Source organism: Heloderma suspectum, chromosome 4 (assembly GCF_057233095.1).
Source record: "Heloderma suspectum isolate Gila_16-S chromosome 4, 16-S_ref, whole genome shotgun sequence".
NCBI classification, from domain to species: Eukaryota; Metazoa; Chordata; class Lepidosauria; order Squamata; family Helodermatidae; genus Heloderma; species Heloderma suspectum.
Window position 1 is genome coordinate 44038784 of NC_139461.1, and position 21812 is coordinate 44060595.

Below are 21812 nucleotides of genomic sequence, written 5' to 3' on the forward strand. Positions count from 1 at the left end.
AAGACAGTTGAATGCAAAGCTTTACCTGTATTATGGCAATGACTAGCCAAAGTGCAGCAGACACACCATATCTCAGAATTCGGCTCCAGGGAGCTATGTAACTTTCAGGGCTTCTAGTAAGACTGGAAGAAGCATCCATTAAGGCCAGATTTGAAAATCCCACAACCTGAAAGGAAAATTTTAAAAACTGTAGAAAATTCATTAGTGATATGCATTAGAAAATATTCTTTGGCATGGATAATCACCGCCAGAGGCTTTGATATCTCAAGAACTTAAAACAGAAGATAATACTTTGTCAATCTCCATTTTTATTCAAATAAAAATAATAATTCTAGCCATTACTATGATAAGAAAGGCTTGCAATTATGATGCAGATGTACTTAGTCATGTTAGATGACTCAGAAGAGAATTTTTAAAACTCAAAACTCAATGATTTAATGAACTTTGCTATCATTTTCTTTCAGTCCCGACCCTTCAAAACCAGCAGAACCATTTTTAGTTAAGACTTCACAAAAAAGAACCCCAATGCTGCATAATTTTAGCCTTGGAACGTAAAGATTTGACAATTCAGATGAAAAAACACTGATTGCAATCCTGCTTTGTGATGTCAAGTATTTAACTGAGTAACTTGTTTCATTTCCTGATACACAAATACCACTTAGCAGCCAAGACTCAAAGCTGCAATGGGATTTGTGGCAATTCTAATCTAAAGTGAAAGCAGCAATAGCAATTTACAAAGAAATAGCTTCAACACAGAACTTTTTCTTGCTTACTAATGATAAATGCATGAGACAATTAGTCCCCACCTGTCTCTCAGAATGTGTTAAAGGTAAAGCATCAGCTAACTATGTTATTCACTTTTATTCAGCTAGAATACACACACACACTTTTTAACTGATGCTGCATTTTGAATAGATTAAAAAAAGGACTATCATGCTATCTTTCTTTAACATGCTACTTTGATAGTTTTAAATTTAATTAAGCTATCATACTTAATACAAACAGCATACAGTTCCACCACACACTATTACACTAGTATTTTCTCATCAGCTCACCCAACTCAATCTTGGAATGTTACCTACACACTAAGTTTAGAAACTGCCAGCAGCAAGCATGAAGTGTGAAAATCACCTCTAAGAAGAAGAGAACAGCAAGCACTTGGAAGAGGGGATTTATTTTCCTGATGGTCTGAATTTCATTCCACTCATTTGCTATGAAATATGTCCTCCATATGCTGACTGGTGCAGAAATACTTCTTATGCCATTTTCTCCTATGGAAAAGAAAGTTCAGATTGAAAAGGTATTAAACTTCAGCACCAATGCTACTAGCATAGGAGCATCACATGATCCTATAAAAACATTATTTTAACTGAATGTAGCTAGAACATGGGAATTCCTCATTTCTTGGGGCTACTTCACAGATTCCAATAGAAGCAGGTTCAAGTTAAAGACCTGGCACGTGCATATTCCTTGCCCCAGCCTTCCCCACTTGGTGGCCTCCAGATATTTTGGACTCCAACTCCCAGCACTGCTGACAACTGGACATGCTGGCTAGGGCTGGTGAGAGTTGAAGTCCGCAAATCTGAGGAATACCACATTGGGGAAGGCTGCCTTACCCATGAAATATAAAATGGCTACACGTCTTTTCTTCATCACATGAACACCACAAAAACATGCATTTTGGAACTGGACCAATCAAGGGTTACTATAGCAGGGGCACAAATTGGTCATATAATATGGAGAAACAGGTACATACCATGAGCACAGATTAACCAAAGCAAAACTCTCTCTCAAGTCCCATTAATTTAAATGGAAGAATTAAGGTATAGATGGGGAATGTGGAGTCCTCCAGATGTTGAACTGCAACTCCCATCATCCCTCACTATTGGCTATGCTGGCTGAGGCTGATGGGAGTTGCAGACCAACAACATCTGGAGGGCAACATGTTCCCCATCCCTAACTTAAGGACAAGATTAGTACTCTACCTGTGGAAACAATGGAACTTAAGAGGTGCTTAACCTTGGCTGTATTGTGACACAAGACTTCAAAGCATACCAATATCTGTTGCAATGCACAGTTAAGGGGCAAAATCTGCCATCTGCCATATACATGGATAGGGATTCTTGTATGTATAAGCACAACTCCTTTTGCTTCTTGAAACAGGAATAATCACCTCTACCTTGTACCTAGAGTGTGACTAGTTGGCCAAATCCAGCATCTTTGTTGTTTTGTTTTTAAAATGACTGTAAACTCTCTTAAGTGATATCATGGGGTGAGAATTCTATTTTTTAATTTATATTTTTATTCTGCTCTTCAGACAAATATTGCCTTGCAAAGCAGCTCACATCAATAAAAGAGAGAGAGAGAGAGAGGTAGTGTGTAAGCCTGAGGGCAGGGCCTAAGAAGACAAGATACACAAGGGAAGGGGAGTGGAGGGAAACGGTAGAGAAGAGAGATCAGTTTGACAAGGCTAGGACAAAGTGCTAAGCTGCAAACAACAGGGGCCAGGGTGATCTTCCCTTGCCAGCATCTTGCCTGGACAGATGTTCCAGCTGACACAGCAACCCTTGTCCCTATGATCAGCCGCAGAGCCCAGGGTGTGCTTCCCTCCACTTCTGCAGTCCCAGGGCCACTGGCAGCTAGAACAGTGGATTTTTTATGGCAGGAAGCGAGGGAAGCAAGCTCCCTGCAGCAGCTGATGGATGGGGCCAGGCTGGCCTTCCCCTTGCCACGATATTCTTCTTGGGAGGCAACAAGTGAAGCCTCCCCTGGCCAATGGCAGAGGCCAGAGTGTGTTTCCCTTTAGCTTTGCAGTCCCAGTGCAATTAGGAGTGAATGAATGAAGTACCTGTAGTCTATTGCCAATATATTTCACTAATGGCATTTTGACCAACTGAGTGAAACATAAAAAGAGAGAAATACTGTAATGAACATTCTTTTCTTACAGACTGCAAGTTAACCACACCTTTGAAAAGACATATATAATAATTAAATTGCTCTAGTATATACAAAAAGTTGCTTTTCAAATACCTTCAACTGCTTTAAGTACTTTTCCTTTAGGACGCTCCCAGTCAATGAAAAAGATATCTACTGTAAGTTGGGAAACAAGCAGATGTAGAAATTGCAGGGCCTAAGGAAATTATTTAATGAAACAAAAATAAACCTAAATTAGCATTTAGGAAGACAACTAATTAAAAATAGACAATCATCATTCATAATTACACAAAGATTAGCATTTCCGTTGCAATCCAGCAGAGTTGGGTATAGACACGGAAAAAGGCCATTTCTGTCCTATATCCCATCAACTGGGTGTGTATATATCTGTGTGTGGTGTGTGTATGGTTTTCCCAGCACTGACTGAATAGTCCTTTGAAAGGGACAGTGAGAGACATGTGGAGGAGGTGCCTGAGTCTGGTCATGCACTGTGCGCCATCCCCATCAGGATGAGAAGTGGCGCATAAAGTTGACCAAATGGGGACTGCAAGAGGCATGTGAATGAGGCACCCAACTCAGCTGGCACTGGGAAGAGCTGCTCCTCCCGGCACTGGCAGAATCCTTTTCTCCATGCTTCTCTTGGCAAAGAGAAAGGCAAAATAGGTGGTGGGGCAATGACATCAGTAGGCAAGGCCATGCCCACTGATGTTATCCAGGCTGTGGAGGGCCTGATGTAGGGCAATTCAACCCCCACCCTATTTTGTTCTGCAACTCTAGCCTAATGAATGCTCACCTTTTTGAATCTAGCACTGATAAACTGAAACAGGTTTTACATCTGGAAAACAAGCACAGCCACAGTACTGGAAGGGCAACTTGCTTACCTTCAGAGCAAAAGCACATCCAACATAAGAAACAAAATGGTCTTCTTGACTTGGCAGGGGTAAGAGAACAGAGACAAACTGCTGTGCCTGTGAAGTGAAGGGCCTTCATTATAGCAAACAGGCTGTAACTACATACATGTTTAATCATATCATACAAACGTCCACATCTGGTTATAAAATAGTGACTGCTTTTGCAAAAGAGTTACCACAGTTTGAAGAAAATTAGGATTTGTAGCATTTCAACAAGCCCTATTTACTACTGCAAGCACATTTAAAGTGAGAGGAAGAGGTGAATGGAAAGTATAAGGACAAACACACAGAATATTTTACAGGTACAACTTGCCTCAATGGTCTGATGAGAAAAGCCAAAAGGGAAAATAAACATGTAAATGTTTATATTTAGATGTCATATATTTACAATTGTCTATTCCTCTTACCCCCCTCCCCCCAAACACACACACACACACACCACTTACTTTGAAGAATATAAGCCAATAAATCCCTGTTCCCACGGTGATGATGAAGAAAACATTTGCAAGGTCTCCAGCGTAGAATAGCAAGAACTTCAAAACTGTCTACAACACCAGATTATATATTTATTAGACACAATGGGAGACAAATTGTTTCAGCAGAGACTGACAGAAATGCTGCTTTCAGAGAGGATTGCACTAAAACAGAGATGCTGGATAATTAGCAGCTTCATAGCTGAGCTTCAGAAAACTGGGGGGTTGGCTGTGATGGAGACACCACAATTCAGCACCTGAATCTGGAACTGTATTTAGACAACAATTTAGCACACTTTCGTATTGGTGCTTTTTATGTAAATAGCCAACATAATGCATGGATGACCTTGCTACTCTCACCATGTGGTTTCATCACTTTCAATGATCCTCCAGTCAACTGAGCCTGCATTGAGAACTTGCAGGGATAGGGCAGGGATATTACTTCAAAAAATGTCTTGAAATGCATTCTTAGATAATAGGTCTGGGGTCACCAACCTTTTTGGGTTGGTGGGCTCATCTGGAATTTTGAGCGTTGTGGGTGCTCTACAAAATGGCTGCCATTGGGGGGCTTGCTCATTCATAAAATGGCTGCAATAATGGGCATGGCCAGTCACAAAACATCCACTTTTCAGAAGGCAAGCTGATGAGACTAAAAGAAAAGTAACTTGCCCAAGAACCTAATTATAAGGCAAAGGTGGGATCTGAGCTCACCCAAATAAAGACGACACTGTAGGACATTGCTTTGCAGCATACCAGTCTTCCAGTTAAAAAAAAAGTTTTAATTTTTAAAAATGTTAAGGAATAAGATTCCATTTTCTTAGGAAGAAATAAGATTTCTTAGGAGCGTGGCATGTATCAAGAGAGACATCACGTCAGTGACAACGGTAATAGGGTGTCTAGGCTACAATCCTATACACACTTACGTGGGAGTACGCCCCACTGAAAACAATGGGTTGGATCCAGACTTGTCTATCTGTGAATGAAAGGCTGAGAATGGAAGCAGATGCTTCCCCGCTGGAGGAAAGGGGTGCAGAGGTGATTTTCTCCAATTGCCTGTGCGGCCTCCAACGCCACCTCCTTCGCTGGACCAGAGGGTCCCATGGCCCTCTCAAACAGCATAGGAGATGGTGCTGGGGACTACATGGGGAACTGGAGAAAACCAACACTGTGCTCCCTTCTTCCAGTGCGGGCAGAACTCCACTGTGCAGGTCTTTTTAGTTACAGCATAGTTCATTTTTTTAATAAATTCACCTGAAACAAAAATGTAAGAGAGTGTGTCTGTTTATAAGGCAGGTATTTTCAAACAGAAAGAGGATACTGCAGATTATTCTTGATTAGTTTTGAACTCCAGCTATAATCTGCAGCAATAGCCTTGTTATAACTAGAGGCAGAGAACAGAAGGCAATATGATAACCATCCTCGAAGAGATAAAATTTTCAAGATCAGGCTCAGTTCTTGACGCAAACTCTACATTGTGCTTTTCAGCTTTTCTTCGCTCCCAGTATATATCTAACCTAGGAACACATGCTTTGCTTGCAGGAAGTCCCTATTTCAATCCCCAGCATCTCCAGGTAGGGCTGGAAAATACTCCTATCTAAACCCTGAGGAGCCACTGCTAGTCAGTGTAGGGAAGAGTTGAATTAGTTCTGATTTGGTATAAGGCAATTTCCTATGTTCCTTGATTTATTCCGCACATGTCAGTCTCTGCTTCCTTAGACTGAGTATCAGCAACTTTAGCTCCATTCATCTCTAGCACTCCCTCATACTGGTTACTATGAACCTGGACCATCTTCTGGGTTCATAATTTTGGCTCTTGTTGGTAACACGAGGCATTTTTAGCATTCCAGGTTTTTTTTTTTTTAGCTCTGTTGTATTAAATCTGCGATTGCATTTTAAATATCTGCACTGCTGCTAGGTTTTACCCTAGTTGTATTTTTATTCTGTAGTTTCTGTAGTATTTTTGTAGTTTTTAATTTTGTGAACTGCCCAGAGATCTTCGCCTAATGGGCAATATAATAAAGAAAGAAAGAAAGAAAGAAAGAAAGAAAGAAAGAAAGAAAGACTCTCAACTGTTTCCTGCTGGCTTGTTCCATTTATTTATTTATTACATTTATATCCCACCTTTTTTCCTCCAAGGAACTCAAGGCGGTGTACATACTCCTCCTCCTCTCCATTTTATCCTCACAACAACAACCCTGTGAGGTGGGTTGGGCTGAGAGTCTGTGACTGGCCCAAAGTCACCCAGTGAGCTTCCATGGCCGAGTGGGGACTAGAACCCGGATCTCCCGACTCCCAGTCCAGCACTCTAGCCACTACACCACACTGGCTCACCACACCATGTTTCACCCAAACCCTCCAGACTGTATAGTTGGCCATGATCCTGTAAAATTTTTAAGAGTTCACACCTGACACTGTCTCAGTTAACCTCACATACCAGCCATACTCCCCCAGCATCTCCCAAGATCTGGAAAGACAAATAGCCATCTCTTCACTCTGGTTAATGAGATTGCTTCACCTACAATCTACTCTTGATGCTTCCCTCAACATGATATATGAAAGGCATGAAAGAAGTCCTACAATGGAAGGCACATCACCAGTGCAGACAACTGGTATACTGTGTACTTCAGTCATCAGCACACCAGGTGGTTTTAGGCAAGCCACCATGCAATTAGCCTTTCTCCTCCCACCCACTCTATGGGGATAATAATACTGGGCAATTTACAGAGTTGCTGTACAGATTACCAAGATGAAATATGTATGTGAAGTGCTTTGAATACCCCCAAAGTGGCATATAAATTCTAATATCATGTCAGGGTTGGATCGGAGCCCATAGAGCAGTTCTGAGTCTGAGGAAGAGATAGAAACCGTGGGAGAGGAACCCGTGCGCTGTTCAGAGGTGCCGTCGGAGGGACAGTCCCTCCCTTCTCACATTCCTGAGAATGGTAGCGACCCTGGCAGGCAGGGAGAGGGACAACTGGAGCTTCGGGATGCTAGGCGCCAGTGCAGGGACAAGCGGGAGATAGAGGGTGCTGAGAGGAGGCGCTCAGCCCGCTTGGTGCGATGTCAACCGCTGCGCCCTGATGCCCTACGGGAAAGGGGTGGACTTTCGCCTCCTAGCCCTTAAGTTCAGAGGCTTCCCGCATTTACCTCCAAACGGAGATCAACTGATTCAGTAAGGCTAGAAACCCCAAGTAGGCAGCTTGCTTAAGTTTCCCTCATTAGGCTCATGCAATTAGCATCTGTAAGTGTCATTAGGTTGAATGGAAATAAAGCCTTGGAAAAGAGCCCTATCGTCTCTGTGTTGATTCTGGCTACTTGAGGATTTCAGAAGACAGCAAGGGCGCTCCTGACATATCAGTGGTACTTTACAGGCATTTTAACTTAAGTGTTCTACGGTCTCATTATGAGGCCTTAGGACACTTTTATAGACTGTATTGGGATGGCTGTTTACGTCGGTTTGATGCTGCCAATGCACATGTAACAACAACATTTATTTATATCCCATCTTTTCCCCAATACTGGGACTCAAGGCAGCTTTACAACTTTCAAAACTTATACAGTTAAAATATATAAATAGAAATATACAAAAGTTAAGAATATAATTAAATCATCAATGATATTAAAATTGTATAAAATATCAAACTTTTTGGTGCTGTGACTCAGATTTATGACGGCTGCAATCCCAGCCTATTTCTGAGTAAATATGATCAAGATTGACCAATCTGACTATAGTATTATGGCACTGAGCCTTTGTGGGGCAAACATTATATGACAGAAAATGAGAAGGCGTGTGCACAGGCTGTATACATTTTAGATGTTATATAAGCTAGGACTTCCAAGCATTCATACCTGCAAGTCAATCATAGGGCTCCCTATACGCCTCTTCCAGCCAGCAGTCTTGAGAAGGGACCATAGAACTGCCAAGCCACCCAGAACACCTAGTGCTATCTGCAGGAAGAGAAAAACAAACAGTGCAGTCCTACGCATAAGTAAGCCCCACCGAGTTTAACAAGGTCTACTCCCCAGTAAGGGTGTATAGGATTGCAGCCAAAGAGTTATGCTGCTTTTTCTGGAAAAAATTAGCAGACAAATTCTAAAGGAATTACAATTTTGAGAGGAAGGAGAACTTACATCAGTCTGAATGTGAGCCTCTGACTGGTTCATTTCATAGTTGATGGAGAAGGAAACCTAGACAGTAAAATAATTCTTTTAACACATTAATTAAATCAACTTTACTCAAATAACACATTGCATACTGCATTAAATTACAGTACATAAAATGTAAAGAAGTAATATTACATTTAAGTTATGGGCTGCTAATCTAATGTGCTGAACAGTTTTGTCTCAAGAACTTAATGGCAAGGGATCATGAAAAGCAGGATGAGCACCGTAACAGAAAGCTGTGTCTACATCGCCTTTCAGCTACAGCCATGAACCTTACTAAAAGTAATTAATAGCACCGTCACTGAAAACAGATAGAACAACAGAAGGCCTCAAGAGATCCTGGCATTGTATGCTGATACAATGATAACTATGGTCCACATACAGAATTTAGAAGATTTGGGCAAAGACCACCTAGGCCATAGAGCTACTATTAAATGAAGCCTGGAAACTTCAAATCAATATAGGAGCTAGATAAGAGCTTACCATCACATTCTCAGTATCGGGATTTTGGACCAGAACATCACTGTAAGCAACTGTTATCAGAGGGGGGTAGATGGCTCCTCTCTGTGTGTTAGGCACAAGACGAATACTGCAAAAAGATACAAAGCAGAATGTTCGCTGGGAAATGCCTCTTCCAAGAGTAACAGTTACTACAGATTAAATTTCATGGAAAAGTTGAGATATGCTCATGGTGTTCTTACTTACAGATACACTACTTCTTTGGATTGAGGCCATGACATTTATAATTTCACATAGTACTTTGTGATCCAATCCTATACACACTTACCTGGGAGTAAGTCCCACTGAGCTCAATGGAGCTTATTTCTGAGCAGCCATGTACAGAATTGCGTTCTTAGTGTGCATCTTTAATTAGTTTTTTCTCACAACAAACTAGTAAGTTGGATCATGGTGATGTCAAAATTACAGCTGGGGAAATGAACTGAGGCAGCGCCTTGTCCAAATTTCATGTGAACTTACTTTATTGTTATTTCACTAGCAACTCTGATTACTCTTGGCTGCTTTCCCAAGTCGTTTTCTCTCCCACTTAAAGTATCCACCAAAAACATCCGACGTGACAAAAGCCAGTTGTTCATATTGTTGCCTTTGAAAATTAAGTTGTAAAATTACAGTATTTGAAGAAAAGCATTAACACAGAATTAAAGATGGGGAATGAAATAATGACACATACATCCTTTTATAACTGATACGTGACAATGTTTACTACTAAAGAAATTAGGTTATGTTTTCAGAGAAAGTTTGAATTATTTCTTTATTGTCAGATAAATACATTTTAAGCCATACTTCCAAACCTACAGGGAGCTATTATAAAAATGATCAGTTGCAGTTTTGGATTTTGAAAAGATCCCTCACCTCTTTAAATCACGTGTGTTTCAAATTCTCTCTGAAATCAATGACCACATTCAGACATAACGCTAAACTATGGCATAACGTTATTTATGTGAGCAAGCCTTGGGCCCATGTGCACCCGCTTCCCCGTCCTCCTCCAGTGTGGCCACAAGAAGATCAGAAGCTTCTGATTCTGTTTTTAAGTAACTGCACTTTAGCATTATGTCTGAACCTGGACAACCTGTGGTTAGTCTTAACTATGGTTTACTGAAACAAGCCAGCTTCAAACCATGGTTTATGAAGATGGCTTGTTTCAATAATCAATAGCTCAGATAAACCACAGTTGAGGGTTTGAACGCTAAACTGTGGTTAAGTGCAAACAGAGTGAAAGCTTCCAGTCTTCACCTCACAGCTCTGCCAGAGCAGGAGCAGGGACAGGGAAATGCATGACCCCAAGGCTCATTCATGTAATACTAAACATAGTTTAGCATTATGTTCAAATGTGGCCATTGTATACAAGGGAAGATTAGAGTAGATTATATTAGATCATAAATATAATTACCGAATGAACCAATAGCTTTAGATGATCAAATAACTGAAGGTATGTAACCTATGTAAACCGACTGAGAACAGAGCCAGATCAATAGGATATTCTTACCTTGGTTCACAAACATTTCATTATACTGAAGATTTAAATTTAACACTGGCACTGCCCAAAGGTACTGTTGTTCATCTTCTTCATCATCATACTCAAGGAACACATCATAAAACACTGGATCAGAATAATCCTTTAACATCTTGGAAACTGAAATTGTACACTGTACAAAAAAGCCATAAAGTTAAAATAAAATATAACAAAATATGTATACTGAATATTCTAATAACACCTCTGAAAAACACAGAAGTTGTGAATTCTTCCCCATGACCACTCCCTAAGTGACAGAAGCCTCTTATGCTGGGCATTTTTATATTATGGCTCTCAGCTGCAATTTACAATGACCTTGATAAATAATGACCCAAACAGGAGAAGTAAACAAAAAGGCTCAGATAGATCTACAATAGTGACAGTCCTTAAATCAATTAGTTGTCCCATGTGTTTTTAATTTAGAAGTACATATCTGCCATGCAAGGCCCCTTTGTTTTGTGTATTTGGGGTCCAACTATGGATTAAGAAGTGATTTAAAAAAATAACCCAATGCATTATACTTCTCTTGCTTCGAAATCTTCACTCTCCAGCTACACATATTACATTGTTTTGTAATTTCATTTTTATCCGTATATTTCATTTAATCTCACTTCATTCAGTTTATAAGAGCATGACAAGTAATTTCACACAGTAGTAGTTGGTATACTACTTAAATATTTGTTTTCTTCTCTTCAGTAACATGTGAAATGGGTTTTACGGAAACATTTAAAACCATTTCAGATTATGCTTACTTTTTGTTGGTAAGTTGTCCCAAAAACATAAGCAGCATTCAGTTTAGTTAGTGTGTCTGGGCAAAGCTGCAATAAAAAAAAAGGTTATAAAGAAATATTTGGCATTCTTCAGTGCAGTCCTCTTAAACTTCAAAATAAAAGGATTGCTGCACCAATAAAATTGCTGCACCTATCATGTTTTAAAAGGTAGAGATGTTTTTAAAGTAACAAGCACAGAATACAATGTTTTTGACAATAGCTGGTCCTGTAAATGCCACCATTGTTTGTGGAACATGGCCCTCCACCAAAGCAAATTAACTTGAAACATTACAGAGATAAACCCCTATGAAAGGCAGGTCTACCGTTGCTGTTTTAAATCTTTATGTTAAATCTCTGCATTGCTGCTGGGTTTTATTCTGGTTGTACTTTTATACTGTAGTTTTAAGCTTCCATATTTTATATTGTTTTATGTTGTACTTTGTGGTTTTAATTTTTGTGAACTGCCCAGAGAGCTTTGGCTACTGGGCGGTATAGAAACAAAATTAAAAAATAAATAAATATGTGGATGGTAAAGATATGTAACTTCAGTAATCTCAATTCCATCGGCTAACTTCATATGTAAATGACAAGGAAAGCAAACCAGTACTATGAACTCATGAACAACACACTTGAAACAAACAAAAATCATGTCAAATAATCAAACTGTCCTCCATCCAGTGGCTCCAGCAAGCACATAGAGGTTCCAACACATATTCAAAACATTGGGCAATATCTAATACTGCTGTGTGCTAGCAGAACCTACTGGTCAATGCAATGGGAACCTAGTGGTTCCTGAAGCAATAAAAAATGAGCAGAAATGCTCATTTCTGTAACGGCACAGGTCAGCAGAGCTCACAGAAGGGAGCTCTACTGACCTGTCCTGTTCAGGAAGTTAGTGTTTATGCTTGTTTCTGGAGTTCCTTTAGGAAGTGCTAGATCCTGTTGCATTCATGGTGGGTCCTGCAAGCAAAATGGAACCAGCAGAGGAGCAGCGACAGTATTGTATACTGCCCACTGTGTGAGCACAGGCTGCCCCAATTGCTTCAATATTAGGAAAAGCTTATGTACAAAATGTTTTTCCAGACACTAAATTAAACAGCTTATGCAGATCCCTGCATTTTCCTCACAGACATGCATAACACCGGGCAGAGCCCTTTCTTTCTCTTTTCTGATCAGCACAGATTACAAACTATGCAGCTATAGAAAGAAGAGCTACACTATGGCTCAATACCTGGTGCTTTGAAAGCATGTTCATGTGACACAAAAAGCAATATATCCAAAATTAACACATCCGGTTAGTGCTCATTTTTTTCCTCATTGATTTCATTGTCCTAAATCTAGTTCCCCTGTATGATCATAATGTATCACACTAATTAAAACAAGCTTACCTTACCTGCAAAATACCACCTTCTAAATATTGCCATTTTAGGAAATTTCCCCCCACATCATATGAAGCTGCAATAAACTGCAATTTTATGTTCTGTGAACAAAATATACATATATAGATATATATTAGGCATATTTTATATACAACATTAAAAAAACTAGAAAGTTATTAGCATTTCACTGCTTCCTCTATAATTTTGTAAAACAAGCTTATCAAGGAATTCAGGTATCAAATGTAATCCCCCCACCCCAATTTACTGTCTAGCTAGCTCACTATACATGAACAGCATCATGAAGATGTGAAAAGTTAGTTTGTTATTCTCAAAATTATTCTGTTAAATAATTTTAACAGAAAAATATATCAATGAAATGACAGTAGAATGTTGTATAATAAATGGACCCAACATGGTCCTGAAGGTGTAAGATAGAACTGCTTCAACAAAACAGATAATATGGAGAACATGTTAATTTCTAGATGTTAACCAAAACAGTAACAATCATTTCACAGTTAAACCTACAATAAACATCTGCCTAGCATTAGCCTGTCTGCAAGCCTTCCCTCCACTGAACTTGAGCCGGACATCCTAGAGAGTGAAGTCAAGTGGGCCTTAGGAAGCATTAGTAACAACAAAGCTAGCGGAGATGACAGTATTCCAGCCGAGCTATTTAAAATCCTAAAAGATTATGCTGTTAAAGTGCTGCATTCAATATGCCAACAAATCTGGAACACTCAACAGTGGCCACAAGACTGGAAAAGGTCAGTTTACATTCCAATTCCAAAGAAGGGCGACGCCAAAGAGTGTTCAAACTACCGCACCATTGCGCTCATTTCACATGCCAGCAAGGTGATGCTCAAAATCCTACAAGCTAGGCTTCAGCAGTATGTGGACCGAGAACTACCGGAAGTACAAGCTGGGTTTAGAAGAGGCAGAGGAACTAGAGATCAAATCGCCAACATTCGCTGCATCATGGAGAAAGCAAGAGAATTCCAGAAAAACGTCCATTTCTGCTTCATTGACTACGCTAAAGCCTTTGATTGTGTGGATCACAACAAACTGTGGCAAATTCTTAAAGTGATGGGAGTACCAGACCACCTTACCTGTCTCCTGAGAAACCTGTACGAGGGTCAAGAAGCAACAGTAAGAACCAGACATGGAACAACCGATTGGTTCAAAATTGGGAAAGGAGTACGACAAGGCTGCATATTGTCACCCTGCTTATTTAACTTATATGCAGAGTACATCATGAGAAATGCCGGGTTGGATGAATCAGAGGTAGGAATTAAGATTGCTGGGAGAATTATCAACAACCTCCGATATGCAGACGATACCACCCTAATGGCAGAAAGCGAAGAGGATCTCAAGAGCCTCTTGTTGAGGGTGAAAGAGGAGAGTGCAAAAGCTGGTTTGAAACTCAACATTAAAAAAACGACGATCATGGCATCTGGCCCCATCACTTCCTGGCATATAGAAGGGGAAGAAATGGAAGCAGTGACAGATTTTACTTTCTTGGGCTCCAAGATCACCGCAGACGGTGACTGTAGCCATGAAATTAAAAGACGCTTGCTCCTTGGGAGGAAAGCTATGGCCAACCTAGACAGCATAGTCAGAAGCAGAGACATCACCTTGCCGACAAAGGTCCGTCTAATCAAAGCTATGGTTTTCCCAGTAGTAATGTATGGCTGTGAGAGCTGGACTATAAGGAAGGCTGAGCGCCGAAGAATTGATGCTTTCGAACTGTGGTGCTGGAGAAGACTCTTACGAGTCCCCTGGACTGCAAGGAGGTCAAATCAGTCAATCCTAAAGGAAATCAACCCTGAGTGCTCATTGGAAGGACAGATAATGAAACTGAAGCTCCAATATTTTGGCCACCTAATGCGAAGAGAAAACTCCCTGGAAAAGACCCTGATGCTGGGAAAGACTGAAGGCAAAAGGAGAAGGGGACGGCAGAGGATGAGATGGCTAGATAGCATCACGGATGCAATGAATATGAACTTGAGCACGCTCCGGGAGAGAGCGCAGGACAGGAAGGCCTGGCGTGCTATGGTCCATGGGGTCACGAAGAGTCGGACACGACTGAACAACTGAACAACAACAAAGCCTTCCCTCCAGCCAGTTACTAGCTGAGCTGCTGTGATGCCATACAGTGTTTACATAAACTCAACAAAAAAGCACTTGAAGATAATTCAACTTCTGTGAGGGAAGTGAAAGGTCAGTTTAACTGAAGGCAACTCAATTTATGGCCCAGCAAATTAAGGCCCATCCTCTTCAAAACATTTGGTCACTTCTCAATACTACATGTAGAACACCTGAAATATAATTGCACAATAGATTTTTCTATGTTACTTTTATGATAGATAGTAAAGTCTAGTTTATATTACAATAAATGTCATGCCCCACAGGGCAAGAAATGCATTAAAACGTTGAAAATGATCCCCTGTGCACTTCCATCATAATGGAATCACGCTAAGAATAAGTCTGGACTCAAAGGAGTTATATTTTTATTGTAGGGAACCTACCTTGTTTGTTCCTTTAAAAGTGAAACTAGTAGGAAACTGGATTGTGCCAAGAACCTGTGATGCTAATCCTGGCTGGTCACCATAGTACAGCCATGGAAGGTTCTGTCTCCTGAAAACAGTTACATAATGTTTACTGCAGCCTACCTCTTGTGTTTAATTTCTATATAAGATACAACATACTTGAGTCAAAAGAATGAATAGCAGAGGCTACATACCAAAATGATATTGAATGAACAGTACCAAGTCCAGCAGTATTTGCATAGACATACTGGAATAGACCACATGCATCAGTGGTAGCAGAGCTCAAACTATTCATGTTCATAACACACATATTTCCAAGTGCTTGGCAAGATGTAAGGTTGGAGTACAGCTGCAAGGAGATAGGACAATTATTGCCAGATTGTAAAAGAATTACAACATGAAATCAATGTGTAATCTTATGTGTAATCTTGTGCGTATACAATAGTGTCATTGGGCTAGTGCAACACTTTGGCTGCTTGAGGAAACACCATTTTCATCCTTGTGCAAGTGTCAGATCTAATACTTTGATTCCGCTTTTCCAACTCATTATGACTTCATTAGGTTAGGTGCTGCTTGTGCTGGTCGCTCTGCTAGTGGTTGTGCAATTGCTAGTGGAAAAACATCAACTCTTGAATTTTTCCCACTAGCATGACATTGGATACAATCCTTAGAAAAGTATTTCTGGCACTCTCCAGTTTTGTTGTTATGCATTAGATGTGATTCAGACTTCCCATGCATTCCACTCACTGAACAATCCACTGCAGGAAGCGGGGTGGGGTTCACCAATTCCTCCTTCCTCCTGCAGCCCCCAGTGCTGCAGTGTTACCTCCCCAGTGTTATCTCCCACAGCCTTTCAGGGGGCACAGGGGAAAGGGTTTCCTCAAACGGGAGTCTTCAATGGATCCGAGGCCCTTCTGTTTGCAGGAGGGCATGTCTAGATCCAACCCAGTGACACCACCAAATATTACTGTTGTCTTTCACTCAATGGACATATGCCTGGCACCAACCTTCAACCTGCAATAAGGTTTAACTGTATCAGAAGCAGTGATGCAAAAATAATTTCAGTTGTAAGGGCTAAACATAAATCTGTGAAGTTCAAATTCATAATCTGTTCAATCACTGTCTAAATTAATTTTAAACAAACAATAATGGCACAATCCATCCAGAATTAAATACTTTGGTGTCCCACTGATCTAAAGGGAAGAGATTTAAGTGGAAGAAATTTAAGTGGCTTAAATCTCTCCCACTGAAATTAATAGAGCTCTGAAGTGTACTTAACTTTGGCTGTATTGTGCCCTAGATAAATGGAAGCAGTGGGGGACCTGTGGTCCTCCAGATGTTGGACTACAACTCCCAAAAACCCGACCACTGGCCATGTTGACTGGGCCTGCCTGGCGTTGAAGTTCAACACCATGTGGAAGGCCACTGGTTGCCTATCCCTGATATAACATCCAGATCACTTACTTCCACCTATTAGGAAGTAAGATCCACTGAAATCCACGTGTATATATTTAGATTCAGGATATAAGAACACTTCCTTGGAAGTCAAGTTCCATTAAAAATTAATAGGCGTTTCTTCCAAGTGAATATAGGTAGGACTGTGGTATATGCTGAATAAGTTTCCAAGCACTTTTAGCTCAGACATGATGACTGCATCAGAGAGAGAGAGAGAGAGAGAGATGAGAAACAGGTCCCACTTTTCTCGGCTCTACTGAATGACCAGCTCTATTTGGCTCTTCCTCTCCTTCAGCTGTCATGCTATCTTATGTCAGATAGCACGCATTCTATCAGACTGCAGCAGAGGAAGAGATGGAAAGCAGAGCCACTCCATTAACTCTGCTGAGGGAGCATCTTCATTTGGCTTTGTCTTTTCCTCAAACTTTTTTCATTCAAGTTGGTTGTTAGAAACTTTGTAACCTTAAGAACTGGTGCTGGAGTTTGCTTCCCCCCCCCACTCTTCCTCCCTATCCCCTTTTTTTGTGTTGTGTTGTAAGCCTGCAGACAGGGACGGACTTGTTTATTATCGACTTCTCCTGTAAGCCAGTCAGGGAGTTTATTTGGCTGAAGAGCAGGGCAAAAATGCTTTAAATGAATAAATAAATTGTCCACTTAACTACATTCAGATCTATAAAGGGTTAAAAAACACTGAAGCTAAAACTATCAAAACTTGGGCAAAAACACTGAAGCTAAAACTATCAAAACCCGGGCATTTTCTTTCCTTTGCAAAGCAACATTGGGAAGAACCATTTTGCAATACAGGACAAGCAAGTGGGGAAGACTGATAAATTCAGTACCCAAAAGCACCTCTTTGTAGAGGACAAGCTGCAGTCAGGCTTCAATACACAAATTTCAGTAGAACATATAGGTTAATATAGAATGTTAAAACTCAACAATTATAAATAATGTGTATTAGGAATATCTATCAGTAATCACGTTCAGAGAGAAAACCCTTATCCAAAACTTACCCAGCAAGCAGCTGCTGATGCTTGTAGATTCTTTAGAAACCATGTTGATATCAAGGTGATGCCCTATAAATAAGAAAAAGTCACTGTTACAGCAGTCTTTAATGCAATCCTACACATTTCTACTCAGACGTAAGTCCCACTGTGTTCAGTTGGACTTACTCCCAAGTAAGTGTGTGTAGGATTACAGCTTCAATGTTTTTTTTATCATGGACCATATGTGCAATGCCAACTATGTTAATTGATAGAGGCTGTGAATATTTTTGTTTTTATAGGAGGCTGATTTGCTATTATGCACAATTCTTGCCTGAAATCAACGGAAGATCTCCTCTTCCTTTGTAAATAATACGGAAACATCTTAATTGAGCTTTAGATACTATAGGTTGAACCATCTGTCTTTTGCTTGCATGACATAGTGAAGTCTCACCATGACATTTTCTGAAAGCACTTGAGATGAAGGCAACTTGATCACTTGAAAACAAATGCACTTAAAACCTTGAGAACACTATGGGGAGAAGATGGGCATCTCTGTTGGAAGTAGTGCTTGATTTTTCCCTTGTTGACTAGATTAGCCTTCTGGCCCTTAGTGAGAAGGTTGAGCTGGTTCTGGGAGGCTTTAGCTCAAGGAAGACCAGTGGGCCTTTACTCCATGGAGACTTACATTCCCTTTTTAATGCCACTGGAATTACAGGAAGATTCAAAGTGTGTGGATGCATTAACTATTTTGAGCCCTATGGCACCTTGTCCATTTTGGATTCTCTGGCATTTACCATTATATTTTGCTTTTGGAATAAACTGCTGCAAGAAGTTGGTGAACAGGGTTTAAAAGATTTTGTATACTGCTTCTAGTTGTGATGTGTGTTTGGTAAAGCAGATAAGTATCTGTCAGATGGGGTCCCAACTAAAGGAGGTTAAATAATGGATAAAATTAAATAATACAATTAATTCATTATCTGCTTAATATAATGAAAGTACTGTTATATTATTGACTAGTGGATAAATATATGAATGATAGATTTGTTTATTGTTACTGTACTTTCCTGTTTTGATATGAAAGTGAATCGTTTTTCATATTAATGTACTATGGATGTATTGTTGATGACGCATTTATATTGTTGCTGGATTATGTACGTGTGTGCTCATTTTACATGTTGCAAACTGCCTTAAATGTAATGTCTGCAGAAAGGCAGTATACAAATGAAGTGACTATAACTATGACTTACTAGCTTTCCAAAGCGTACAGTTGCAATTCCCTTTGGAGGAAAATTTCCAGTGCTTCTGAAACATAAACCTCCTGTCTGAAAAGACAACATTTTTTAAACGTTCAAATTATGAGTATATCTAGTTTCAGAGAGAGAAGAGGCTTGGATCCAGGGTAGCCCTTTTACAAATGGAAGGGCTCTTTCCATTCAGTAAGGGGTAGAGATCCAGCAGACCCAGAGGCTGCAGTTTCACGAAGAGGCAGGCAAGGTGATTTTCGCTGACTTCCTGCTGAGGCCTCCTGCACCACCTCTCATGCTGTTCTAGAGAAACCCTCTGGTGGGGGCTGCAGAGGGCAGATGGAATTGGTGAAAATCCCCTCCCCTCCCCCCATGAGCATTCTGTGAGTTGAATTACAGGATTTCTGAATCTAATTCTGAGGGTTGAATTCAGAGTTATATAATCTAGACATCTAATTGTACAACCTCCTCCCACCACTGCAGCCTCCTGTGCTTCCTGATGAAGCCTCTCCTGAGGATAAGTGGACCCTCAGGAAAGACCCAGGATGTGGTGTTTGTGTTGGTTGGGGTGGCTGGCTGCTGCAATGGAAGAGAAGAACTGGTGAAAATTGGATGGAGGCAGCTTGTGTGACCAAACCTTCCAGAATGCGATACAACCCACACTGTTTCTCCTACATACTGTTTCATTGCACTTACTAAAATATTTGGCTCGGAACAGCTACACGACTTGTTTACACTGATGAATGTTGGTTCACATCTTATACACCTATAAAAGATAAAATAAAATGTGAAGAATGTAATAGCCCTACTGTAGAAAGTTCAAGATGGTATTTTGCTATACTATGAAGAATGATACTGAGTGTTGGACCTTGTGTTTCAAATTAGCTTTCACAACAGGATGCAATGGCTGCTGTACCAACATTCCAACTGAAGGTGTCCTGTGGTACTAGCATCATGGTTAACCTGTGTAGAGCACTAGTATGATTCAGTGCTGCAATATCAACAATAGGCCCCACATCCAGAAGTGATGTAGTTGCACCATGGCAATGCTGCTGGACGACACAGAATTAGCCAGGAGAAAACCTAAGACAAGTAGAGATGAATCACCTACCAGAGGAGTGGAGGCTGGTGGCTATGATTTCAGTAGGGCTGTGGATTCATTCTGGGCTTCAGTCAGAACCAGCCAGAACTCTAAGGCAGCTATCCAATGTTCTGAACCTATTTTGGGGATAGAGTTCAGCACTTTGAATAGCTCCTTTAGAGTTCTGACTGAAACCCAGAATGGATTCACAGCCCCACTGAAATCGGGGCCACCAGCCTCCACTGTATCAGACATCTTACTGACACCTGATCCCACTATAGCACAGGCTTCCATGAAGCGATCCCACAACCAAATATGCTAGTAATTTTTAATAATGAAATTGCATTGGAGAGCAGAGATCTATCCTGTAGCTGACAATGAAAAAGCCCCAGCTATGCTTATGGTACTTACTTACTGAATTGTAACCAAGGACACAGATATTAACAACTATACAGCTTTCTCTTGACCTCTTTATTTGATAACTTATTTGCATTAATCACATACAGGTTATACCACTGAAAGTGATCCAAGTTTTTAATAGGGTGTTAAGTTGGACACAATCTCAGTTCACAGAAAGCCTTTGTTCATCTATGCAGAAAAACTGCTGCTCTTATAAGGTGTATTCCAGAAACAATGGAATATTGGGCTGAACATGAATACCGAACAATCAATGTTCCCAGTTTCTTAAACTAAGATATAGAAAGCCAGGAATTCATTGGGCCTGCACTTCCACCCTTGCCTGTCCCCTCTCACCAGCTTTTATGCACTGATTCTGATTACTTTGAACTATAGCTCCCTGTTATATCCAAATGGGAACTATGGCTTAATGTTAGTTTAGTAACTAGGATCTTATATCTGTCAGGGTGGACACTGAGCCCATAGAATCCCAGAGTAGTTCTGATTCTGAGGAAGAGCAGTTGCTCCTGGGAGAGGAGCGCGCTCCTCTTTCCCAGGGCCAACAGCTGGCAGAGATTCCTCCCACCAGCATTCCTAGCTTAGATAGCAGTCCAGGGAGTGACAGAGCGCGGATAGCAGACTTGGTGGACGCGCGATGCCGACGCAGAGAGCGGCGCCAAATGGAGGGTGCAGAAAGGAGGCGTAGTGCCCGGTTGGCGTGCAAACAACGGCTGCGCCCAGAGGATCCAAGGGAAAAGGGGAGGGACTCTCCCTAGTCCTTAAGTTCAGGGGTCTGCCAGTAATTCCCTTTCAAACGGGGACCAACTGTTCCAACTTAGGGCATAGGTGCTGTGCTGCTCAGATCTAGTTGCAAACGGTAGAGTTGTTAAGTTGTAAAAGAAGAATAAAGCTTTGAAAGGAATCCCATTGTCTGTGTCTGGACTTGGCTACTGGATTAGACTGAGAGAGGCCTCCAAGGAGCCCTTGACAATATCATGATTTGATCCTGGTTTAAGATTCCGGTTACAAACTGACATTAAACCATAGCTCCCCATTTCAGATGTTATACGGAATTCTGGTTTAAAGCATCGGCCTTCAGCTGGGGAGTCATGGCCCACTGTTGTGTTGCAGCCTGATCTAAGTTGGTCATACTAGCAGCAAAGCCCCCACCACGCAAACATATGCTTAAAAATTAAGAAGTGGGTTCCAGCATGCACACTTGGGCTAGTGGTGGGTTCCAGGATTGAAAATATTAAACATGACTAGTTTGAAGACACCAGGATAATAGTATCATAGCCATTACACAAAAGGAGGAGAAGGAGGGGAAAGTGCGCAGGCCTGACACTTGATCCCATCTTAATATATTATGTAATATTAAACAGGGAATGTTGTGTCTGAATTAGCCCAATATCTTCTTAAACACAGGGGCACTTTGCAAACCTTG

At 40.8% G+C, this 21812-nt stretch overlaps 1 protein-coding gene across 2 annotated transcripts in view; it reads right to left on the reverse strand.

The window, feature by feature from the left end:
* Positions 1-21812, reverse strand: part of TMEM67 (transmembrane protein 67) — a 38072-nt gene that overhangs the window by 11891 nt on the left and 4369 nt on the right. For both annotated transcript variants that reach the window (XM_084849125.1, XM_084849126.1), the window contains exons 5-21: positions 19588-19657; positions 18895-18969; positions 17675-17737; positions 15404-15558; positions 15189-15297; positions 12678-12764; positions 11267-11332; positions 10488-10647; positions 9461-9584; positions 8966-9071; positions 8450-8506; positions 8168-8266; positions 4292-4390; positions 3816-3902; positions 3031-3130; positions 1132-1271; positions 26-166 (exon numbers count right to left, since the gene is read on the reverse strand). In XM_084849125.1, the coding sequence (XP_084705251.1) occupies positions 26-166; positions 1132-1271; positions 3031-3130; positions 3816-3902; positions 4292-4390; positions 8168-8266; positions 8450-8506; positions 8966-9071; positions 9461-9584; positions 10488-10647; positions 11267-11332; positions 12678-12764; positions 15189-15297; positions 15404-15558; positions 17675-17737; positions 18895-18969; positions 19588-19657 (1738 nt within the window). The remainder of the gene's footprint in view (positions 1-25; positions 167-1131; positions 1272-3030; positions 3131-3815; positions 3903-4291; positions 4391-8167; positions 8267-8449; positions 8507-8965; positions 9072-9460; positions 9585-10487; positions 10648-11266; positions 11333-12677; positions 12765-15188; positions 15298-15403; positions 15559-17674; positions 17738-18894; positions 18970-19587; positions 19658-21812) is intronic.